Genomic DNA, 10,527 nt, shown 5'->3' on the forward strand with positions numbered 1-10,527 from the left:
CACTTAAGATAGAGGGCTAATATCCAAAATATATAAAGAACTCAAGAAGTTAATCACCAGAAAACCAAACAAGGCAATCAAAAAAAAAATGGAGTATAGTACTAAACCACAAATTCACAGCTGAGGAATCTTGAATGGCTGAGAAACATCTAAGGGGATGCCCAAAGTCTTTAGTGATCAGAGAAATGCACATCAAAACAACCATGAGATTCTACCTTACACCAGTCATAGTGGCTAAGATCAATACCTCAGGTGATATCCCATGTTGGGGAGGATGTGGAGAAAGAGGAACACTCCTCAATTGGTGATGGAATTGCAACCTGGTACAACCACTCTGGAAATCAATCTGGAGGTTCCTCAGAAAATTGGAAATCAATCTACCTGAAGACCCTGCTATACCACTCTTGGGCATATACCCAAAAGATGCCCCACCATGCCACAGGGACATGTGTTCCACTCTGTTCATAGCAGCCTTATTTGTGATAATCAGAAGCTGGAAACAACCTAGATGTCCCATGACAAAATAATGGATACAGAATGTGTGGTTCACTTACACAACGCAGTACTATTCAGCTATTAAGAATGGGGGCATTCTGACTTTTGCAGGCAAATGGTTGGAACTAGAAAATGTCATCCTATGTGATGTAACTCAGACCCAAAAGGACATGCATGGTATGTACTCACTAATAAGTGGATATTAGTCAAAATAAGGAAAGAACATGAAACACCCATACAGAATTCCCAAGATACAGTCCAGAGATTTCAAAAGGGTCAAGAACCTGAAGTGCCCAAATGAGGATGCCTCAGTCCCACTTGGGAGAGGGAAGAAAGCAATCACAAGTGGGGAAGGTAGGTGGGGCTGGGGAGATAATGTGGATGGAGTGGAGGGCAGTGGGGGATAAAGGAGAACCTGATCTGATGTTGGTTGAGGGAAAAGGACTGAAGCCATGAGGGCCAGCAGAAAGAATATAAACAGGCAACCTCATGAAATAGGAGGTTGAGGGGACCCCCAGAATGCATCAGAGACCTGGGAGATGAGAGGCTCCCAGGACTCATAGGGATGGATTTTGATGAAATTCCTGATAGTTGGGAAAGGGAAGTTATATAGGCTAACTCCAGCAGGAAGACCGGACATCAAGTGAGGGATGGGGTTGCCATCCCCAGTCACACTTCTGACCCATAATTGTTTGTGTCTGAAAGAATTACAGGCATGGAAATGGAGAAGATCCTGAGGAAAAGAAGGTCCGGCAACAGGCCCATATAGGGATAGAGCTCAGGGGTAGGCCCAAAAGCCTGACACTATTACTGAGGCTATGCTGTGCTCACAAAAAGGGATCTACCATGACTGCCTTCTGAAAGACCCAACAAGCAGCTGATAGAGTCAGATGCATTTATTTCCACCCAACCAATGGATAGAAGCAGCTGACCCCTGTTGTTGAATTAGGGATGGCTGAAAGAAGCTGAAAAGAAGGGCAATTCTGTAGGAGGACCAGCAGTCTCAATTAATCTGGACCCCTGAGATCTTTCAACCACTGGACTACAAAACAGACAGTATACACCAGCTGATATAAGGCTCCTAAAACACATACAGTAGAGGACTTCCAGGTCTGTGTTCATTCAGAGATGAAGCACCTCACCCTGAAGAGACTGGAGGCCCCAGGGTGTTTAGAGGTCAGGTGGGGTGGGGGATGAGGGCATCCACCTGGAGATAGGATAGTGTGGGGAGGTATTTTGGGATGTGGAACTGTCATAAGGTGGATGGGGAAGGGAGGGAATGGAATGAGGAGTTTAAAAAAATGAATTACAAATAAAGTTAAAATTAAGAAATTAAAAATTATTCAAACCCAAATGAAGGATTCTCTCATATTCCCCACTTGACATGAAGTTAAATTCTAATCTCTATATTATTTTATTATTATTATAGTTGGGCAAATACTGCCTTAATTATACTTGAAGTGTTTCAAAAATAAGTTCGAGATCTAAAGATTTATTCTACTTTCATAAATATAACTTGGTAGATACTAATAAGAAACCACAATGATTAAACTACAGAGGGATGCTACTGCTATATCTGAGATAATATTGGATTTGTATATGTGATTACATGGTTAAAATATAGTTAGGTGGGTTCTGGGACTACGCCAAAAAGTAGTCTGCACAGGTGAGAGTGTGCACACAGAAGTGGACAGCTTCTGGGACAGGCAGGAGCCACAGAGCTTCTGAGGCAGCACCCTTTTCGGGTTCCAGACATCCGACCACCTCCCTGGCCAGAGGACAGGTGTCCACCCAGCCCGGAAGGTTTTGGCCTCAGGAACGGCGGGAGCCATCTTGGTTCTGGGACTATGCCGAAAAGTAGTCTGCACAGGTGAGAGTGTGCACACAGAAGCAGACAGCTTCTGGGACAGGTGGGAGCCACAAAGCTTCTGAGGCAGCTCCCTTTTCAGGCTCCGGACATCCGATCACCTTCCGGTCAACTGCAGCACTGCAGTTCCTGGCCCGGGGTGTCTCCGGACATCCACAAGGACCCACACAGGATCCCCCACGGGATCCTAAGACCTCTGGTGAGTGGAACACAGCGTCTGCTCCAATCCAATCGCCCGGGACCTGAGACTGCATTACCTAGGGAAGCAGATAACCCAGCCTGATTAGGGGCACAAGTCCCTTCCGGTCCACTCCAGCACCGGGGTTCCTTGTGCGCTGAGTTTCTGGATACCCCCAAGTTCCTCACAGGACACACCACTTTCACCAATGCACAGATCATTTAAACAAAAACTAACCAGGGACATAGGGAAACTAACAGATGTTATGAAACAAATGGATCTAACAGATATGTACAAAACATTTTAACCTAAAACAAAAGAATATGCCTTCTTCTCAGCACCTCATGGGACCTTCTCCAAAATTGACCACATAATTGGTTACAAAACAAGCCTCAACAGATACAAAAATATTGAAATCGTCCCATGCATCCTATCAGACCACCAGGGACTAAGGCTGATCTTCAATAACAACATAACTAATGTAAATCCAACATTCACGTGGAAACTGAACAACACTCTTCTCAATGATACCTTGGTCAAGGAAGGAATAAAGAAAGAAATTAAAGACTTTTTAGAGTTTAATGAACATGAAGCCACAACATACCCAAACCTATGGGACACAATGAAAGCATTCCTAAGAGGGAAACTCATAGCTCTGAGTGCCTCCAAAAAGAAACTAGAGAGAGCACACACTAGCAGCTTGACAACACATCTAAAAGCTCTAGAAAAAAAGGAAGAAAATTCACTCAAGAGGAGTAGACGGCAGAAAATAAGTAAACTAAGGGGTGAAATCAACCCAGTGGAAACAAGAAGAACTATTCAAAGAATCAACCAAAGGAGGAGTTGGTTCCTTGAGAAAAACAACAAGATAGATAAACCCTTAGCCAGACTCAGTAGAGGGCACAGGAAGAGCATCCTAATTAACAAAATTAGAAATGAAAAGGGAGACATAACAAAAGATTCTGGAGAAATCCAAAACACCATCAGATCCTTCTACCAAAGGCTATATAGAAAAAAAAACTGGAAATCCTGGACGAAATGGACAAATTTCTAGACAGATACCAGGTACCAAAGTTAAACCAGGATCAAGTTAACAATCTATACAGTCCTATATCCCCTAAAGAAATAGAAGCACACATTAATAGTCTCCCAGCCAAAAAATGCCCAGGACCAGATGGGTTTAGTGCAGAGTTCTACCAGACCTTCAAAGAAGATCTAATTCCAGTTCTGCACAAGCTATTCCACAAAATAGAAGCAGAGGGATCTCTACCCAACTCATTCTATGAAGCCAGAATTACTCTGATACCTAAAGCACAGAAAGATCCAACAAAGATAGAGAACTTCAGACCAATTTCCCTTATGATTATAGATGCAAAAATACTCAATAAAATTCTCGATAACCAAATCCAAGAACACATTAAAGCAATCTCCGTCCTGACCAAGTAGGTTTTATTCCAGGGATGCAGGGAAGGTTTAATATACGGAAATCCATCAACGAAATCCATTATATAAACAAACTCAAATACCAAAACTACATGATCATCTGGTTAGATGCGGAAAAGCATTCGACAAGATCCAACACCCATTCATGATAAAAGTCTTGGAAAGATCAGGAATTCAAGGCCCATACGTTAACATGATAAAATCAATCTACAGCAAACCAGTAGCCAACATCAAAGTAAATGGTGAGAAGCTGGAAGCAATCCCACTAAAATCAGGGACTAGACAAGGCTGACAAGGCCCTCTTTCTCCCTACCTATTCAACATAGTACTTGAAGTCCTAGCCAGAACAATTCGACAACAAAAGGAGATCAAGGGGATACAATTGGAAAAGATGAAGTTAAAATATCACTTTTTGCAGATGATATGATAGTATACATAATTGACCCTAAGAATTCCACCAGAGAACTCCTAAACCTGATAAACAGCTTCGGAGAAGTAGCTGGATATAAAATTAACTCAAACAAGTCAATGGACTTTCTCTAGAGAAAGAATAAACAGGCTGAGAAAGAATTTGGGAAAAAACACCTTTCTCAATAGTCACAAATAATATAAAATATCTTGGCCTGACTCTAACTAAGGAAGTGAAAGATCTGTATGACAAGAACTTCAAGTCTCTGAAGAAAGAAATTAAAGAAGATCTCAGAAGATGGAAAGATCTCCCATGCTCATGGATTGGCAGGATCAACATTGTAAAAATGGCTATCTTGCCAAAAGCAATCTACAGGTTCAATGCAATCCCCATTAAAATTCCAACTCAATTCTTCAACGAATTAGAAAGAGCAATCTCCAAATTCATCTGGAATAACAAAAAACCTAGGATAGCAAAAACTCTTCTCAAGGATAAAAATACCTCTGGTGGAATCACCATGCCTGACCTAAAGCTCTACTACAGAGCAATTGTGATAAAAACTGCATGGTACTGGTATAGTGACAGACAAGTAGACCAATGGAATAGAATTGAAGACCCAGAAATGAACCCACACACCTATGGTCACTTTATCTTCGATAAGGGAGTTAAAACCATCCAGTGGAAGAAAGACAGCATTTCCAACAAATGGTGCTGGCACAACTGGTGGTTATTGTGTAGAAGAATGTGAATTGATCCATTTCTATCTCCTTGCACTAAGGTCAAATCTAAGTGGATCAAGGAACTTCACATAAAACCAGAGACACTGAAACTTATAGAGGAGAAAGTGGGGAAATGCCTCAAAGATATGGGCACAGGGTAAAAATTCCTGAATAAAACAGCAATGGCTTGTGCTGTAAGATGGAGGTTTGACAAATGGGACCTCATGAAACTGCAAAGCTTCTGCAAGGCAAAAGACACCATCAATAAAACAAAAAGGCCACCAACAGATTGGGAAAGGATCTTTACCTATCTTAAATCAGATAGGGCAGTAATATCCAATATATATAAAGAACTCAATAAGGTGGACTCCAGAAAATCAAATAACCCCATTAAAAAATGGGGCTCAGAGCTAAACAAAGAATTCTCACCTGAGGAATACCAAATGGCTGAGAAAAACCTGAAAAAGTGTTCAACATCCTTAATCATCAGAGAAATGCAAATCAAAACAACCTTGAGATTCCATCTCACACTAGTCAGAATGGCTAAGAGCAAAAATTCAGGTGACAGCAGATGCTGGCGAGGTTGTGGCAAAAGAGGAACACTCCTCCATTGTTGGTGGGATTGAAAGCTTGTACAACCACTCTGGAAATCAGTCTGGTGGTTCCACAGAAAATTGGATATAGTACTACAGGAGGATCCTGAAATACCTCTTCTGGGCATATATCCAGAAGATGTTCCAACCGGTAAGAAGGACATATGCTCCACTATGTTCATAGCAGCCTTATTTATAATAGCCAGAAGCTGGAAAGAACCCAGATGCCCCTCAACAGAGGAATGGATACAAAAATTGTGGTACATTTACACAATGGAGTACTACTCAGCTATTAAAAGGAATGAATTTATGAAATTCCTAGGCAAATGGTTGGACCTGGAGGGCATCATCTTGAGTGAGTTAACACAATCACAAAAAAAACCTCAAATGATATGTACTCACTGATAAGTGGATATTAGCCCAGAAACTTAGTATACCTGAGATATAAGAGACAATTTGTAAAACACGTGAAACTGAAGAAGAACGAAGACCAAAGTGTGGACATTTTGCCCCTTCTTAGAATTGGAAACAATCACCCATGGAAGGAGTTACAGAGATAAAGTTTGGAGCTGAGACAAAAGGATGGACCATCTAGAGACTGCCACATCCAGGGATCAATCCCATAATTAGCCTCCAAACGATGACACCATTGCATACACTAGCAAGTGTTTGCTGAAAGAACCCTGATATAGCTGTCTCTTGTGAGACTAGGCCGGGGCCTAGCAAACACAGAATTGGATGCTCATGGTCAGCTAATAGATGGATCACAGGGCGCCCATTGGAGGAGCTAGAGAAAGTATCCAAGGAGCTAAAGAGATCTGCAACCCTGTAGGTGCAACTACATTTTGAACTAACCAGTACCCCGGACCTCTTGACTCTAGCTGTATATGTATCAAAAGATGGCCTTGTCGGCCATCACTAGAAAGAGAGGCCCTTTGGACATGTAAACTTTATATGCCCTAGTACATGGGAACGCCAGGGCCAAAAAGTCAGAATGGGTGGGTAGGGAAGTCGGGGGGAGGGTATGGGGGACTTTTGGGATAGCATTGGAAATGTAATTGAGGAAAATACGTAATAAATATATTTTACAAAAAAGAAATAAAATAAATGATAAAGGTAAAAAAATACATAGTTAGGTATTTAGGATCTAAAATGTGGGAGAGTTAACATGCTAACAAAGAAATTTAAAGTCAGTGGCTGATAAATCTATGTAAATGGTTAATTATGTTTCCAAATTACAGGAGTTTTCAAAAAGTCTTTCTGACCATTACATTTTCTATTACAAAGCTATGTTGATATTTGAAACCTACATCTCATCATTGATTCCCTAAATGCAATATTATATGAAAATATCCCGAAGACTTGCATTTCACACTTGCTTCTTCAGATTAGAATAGGTGAGTAGTATTCAACATATTTTTCATCTTGACATGTTTTTCTTTGACTATGAGAGCATATTAAAGTATATAGAAATACCATGGCCAAGAGGTGAGTGGACAGGTGTAGCTATGGCCAGATGATTTCCCTCAAATGGTGGTAGGCATTAGAACTTCATCAAATTTACTGGTTATTCTTTGAATTTAAGTTTTAGAAAGCCTTCTAACTTTTCATTGTCTTTCCAGCTTTGAGTAACACAAACCCTCCCTCTACATCTTTTACCCTATGCCAGTCATTCCTCTGGAAATATTATTCCTTGGACCTGTTTCTACGTAGGCTGATTTCCTTGATCCTCAACATGAAGATCCATCAAAATAATTTTCCTTTTTGCAATGGTGATTTTACAGTTGAGCATCAGAACATAAGCATAAATGAAGCTGAGTAGGCAGTAACCAGAACAAGAACATACACCAGAGACAGAATTGAGGTTTTTTTTTTGTTGTTGTTTTTTTTGTTTTTTTGACTTGTGAGTTTTCTCTTTCGTATTAATTGAAATGTGGAAATAAAAAAGACTGGGTTTGCATGGGAACATTTACTGACATAGAGAGGAATATGGGGCCTGGGTTGTATAATTGTCAAGAATATAGGCACATGAGGTGTTTAAATCCTCATTATTTCAATCATCGTTCAACTCTTTCTTTTGATTCATATCTTCTATAAGTATTGATGAGATATCCAAGTTAGCAGTGCCATCATTACAGTAGTTCCTGTCAATACAGCAAAATGTTTCTCTCAGCAGGTCATGGAACATTTGATACATTCCAGGTGCACAGGGTTTACAATTAAGTTTGGCATAACGAAAAAGGTATAACCCTAAAGAGAAGAAAAACAAATGTCATCAACATGCCTCCTTCTAGAATCTCATAATATTTTTTTGCAATTAATATGAGCCCAGGGCTGTGGCTGCATCTCATCTATATATCTCTAGTTATATTCAGCCAAAATGCCTGTCTTCCTCCAGAGTTATGCCTTGCTCTCTGTCGTAAGAACCTATGAGATCTGAACTTCCCTCTGCATCTTAAGTCCAAAATGTGTGGGTAGAACTGGAGATACTTTTGCATGTGTTTTTCAAAAGCTTGCTTACCTGTGAAACGATCATAATAATAATAGTTTTCTGTGGTACAAGTCCTGTTTTGTGTCCATAAGTCAAACTTCCAGCATGATTTCATGTCAGTGCGGCATTTTAACCCATCATGGTGCGAACACAGATTACAATATTTAAGCACTAAAGGAAAGGAAGATTTATAATGTTAGATCTATGGAAAATAACTACTTTAGAAAGTCAAAATTATACAAACCCAATGAGAAGAAATGTGGCACTCTTCTCCCACCCCCTGATATTATTAATGGCAGCAATGATTCCCTCCAAGAATTCCCTACTCATTCTCAAATCAAAACTATAGAAGGAAGACCCAGAAGTAGTGAGTGAGGTATGGAGAGGAACAGTGTGTAAATGGTTCAAAAACTTCTCCTCATATGGTAGTATGATTTTTCCAATAAATGCAAGCCAAATATACTGTACAGTTAAATGTCAGCACTCTTTCTCCTGTGAAGAGAAGAAAAGTTCACCTTAAGTCATTTCATAGTAGTCCCACAGTGAAGTATAAAAATCTTTTCCTCCTATAGCATAACATTCTCTTTTCTTCCCAGGCCTTACCTACATCCATAAGGAGAATTATGAAAACACTCAGCAGAAGCTTCTGGAACATAATTGGGCCTCCTTCTGACAAAGTACCACCAAGACGTTCCAGCTATATTTACTTCAATCATCTGCCCTCAGGCATCCAACTAGAGTCAGAGAATCATAAATTTAAGGTAAAACCAACTGAATCTTCTTGATAATGTTCCAAAAATAGGGTACATCCTGTCTGTGTTTATATTTCTCCAACCACTTGGAACTAAGCCTACACAGACAACTTGTAATCTTTTATTGGATCAATCATAAGACATCAGTTCATACTGTGTTTTAGTTAGCATTTCAATTGCTGTGGAGAGACACTACGACTAAGGTCACTCTTTAAAGGGAAAACATTTAATTGGGGATGATTTACATGTTCACTGGTTTAGTCCATTATAATCATAGCAGGAAGCACTGTCCAGGAATTCATGGCACTGGAGGAGCCAAGATTTCTAAATCTTGTTCCAAAGGCAAAGGAGGAGGGTCTCAAAGACCACAATACAGTGACACACTTCCTCCAACAGGGCCACACTGTATAATTCTGCCACTCTATGGGCCAAGCATAATCAAACCATCACATGCTGGAAGAGAGTCCCTTGGCTCTTCATTTGTTTGTATTGATTTATTAACTGCATGTCTAAGCTTTGTATCTACATGACATCCTTTCAGATATGATAAAGCCAAGACAGCAAGGCACTTGTGAGTTCTTTTCAGGGACTACAGTCTTCCTGACTTACTTTTGTATTACAACTAGCACCCTCAGTTCCTTGCAGAGTATGGTAACAGAACCTGAGCTTCATATTTCATCTCTATTCTGAGTGTTCAGGCAATTTCTGAGTGGGTAGAAGAACCTTAGAAATAGAGAAAAGATGGAAAGAAAGGTGGCATCAGCCTTTCATGCATTTAATTCATTATTTTTTTCAAGGAAGACAGACTATAATGATGACAGTGGCAGGGACTAACACCTAAAGGAATGTATGACAGATTGGCGTGTGAAAGAGAACTTACTGAGAATTCCAGGAGGGGTACATTTTCCTGCTAACCCTCAGTTTGGTATCAGCTTCCACCTTTACTGTGAAACACACAATTATATAGAAGTAATAGCAAGTCTCACTGAACACCCTTTGTTCCTGTCTTCCCTGCAGTGTTCAAATATATTTGTGATCACATGGTTTTATCTTATTTGTGTTCATTTTATTCCTTTCCTTTCTCTAGTCACTGGTTTTATGTATTGAAGTCCCCACTGTCCCTTCTGTGTTTAGCTTATGCCCTGAACATATCATATCATCAGGATTATGATAGAAAGACAAATGGCATGACCGGATACAGGCAATATTGGAGAAGTCAAAGAATGGTCCAAAAGTCTTTAGGAAGTAGGACTGACAGTCCTACTTCTAAGCTTACAAAATGAAATTCCTAGTTACAAGTTTGTAAATTCTATTACTACATGGTTGATAGGCAGCACAATTGACAGGCTTTTCTGAGGTGTGGAGAGAGTGAATAGGGCATTCATTATTCTGAGAAGATTAGTTCCCAAAACCTGAATTATTTACCATTCAATGTAACACCTCACCACACACAGAGCAAGACAGAAGCTCAAGTGTCCTGCCTGCCTGCACTGTGTGTCTATGATCCAAAAGGTGAAAAGAAGAGCTATTATAGGTTCATGGACTATCTGAGGCAGCTATTATAACTTAGGAATTCTCTG

At 40.1% G+C, this 10,527-nt stretch overlaps 1 protein-coding gene across 2 annotated transcripts; it reads right to left on the reverse strand.

The window, feature by feature from the left end:
- Positions 1-7,757: 7,757 nt before the first annotated feature.
- LOC115030364 (prostate and testis expressed protein 13) lies at positions 7,758-8,850 on the reverse strand. Of its 2 annotated transcripts, XM_029473950.2 has the most exons (4): positions 8,799-8,850; positions 8,664-8,687; positions 8,226-8,366; positions 7,758-7,954 (listed from the first exon to the last, which is right to left on the reverse strand). In XM_029473950.2, exons 1-4 carry the CDS (start codon positions 8,848-8,850, stop codon positions 7,758-7,760), a joined length of 414 nt encoding a protein of 137 aa, XP_029329810.1. The 2 variants fall into 2 exon arrangements, with proteins under 2 accessions (XP_029329810.1, XP_085684369.1); XM_085828243.1 differs by lacking the exon at positions 8,664-8,687.
- Between the last annotated feature and the right edge of the window lie 1,677 nt (positions 8,851-10,527).

The sequence above is a fragment of the Mus caroli genome, unplaced genomic scaffold, assembly GCF_978045245.1.
Source record: "Mus caroli unplaced genomic scaffold, Mus_caroli_1 scaffold_11, whole genome shotgun sequence".
In the NCBI taxonomy this organism is placed as follows: domain Eukaryota; kingdom Metazoa; phylum Chordata; class Mammalia; order Rodentia; family Muridae; genus Mus; species Mus caroli.

Coding starts and splice junctions, on each gene's coding strand:
- LOC115030364 (XM_029473950.2), bottom strand. CDS start 8,850: ATGTTCCAGAAGCTTCTGCTGAGTGTTTTCATAATTCTCCTTATGGAT. Junction 8,367..8,663: donor AAGAGTGCTGACATTTAACT/GTACAGTATATT, acceptor CCTTTCCTTTAG/TGCTTAAATATTGTAATCTG. Junction 7,955..8,225: donor TTATTATGATCGTTTCACAG/GTAAGCAAGCTT, acceptor TCTTCTCTTTAG/GGTTATACCTTTTTCGTTAT.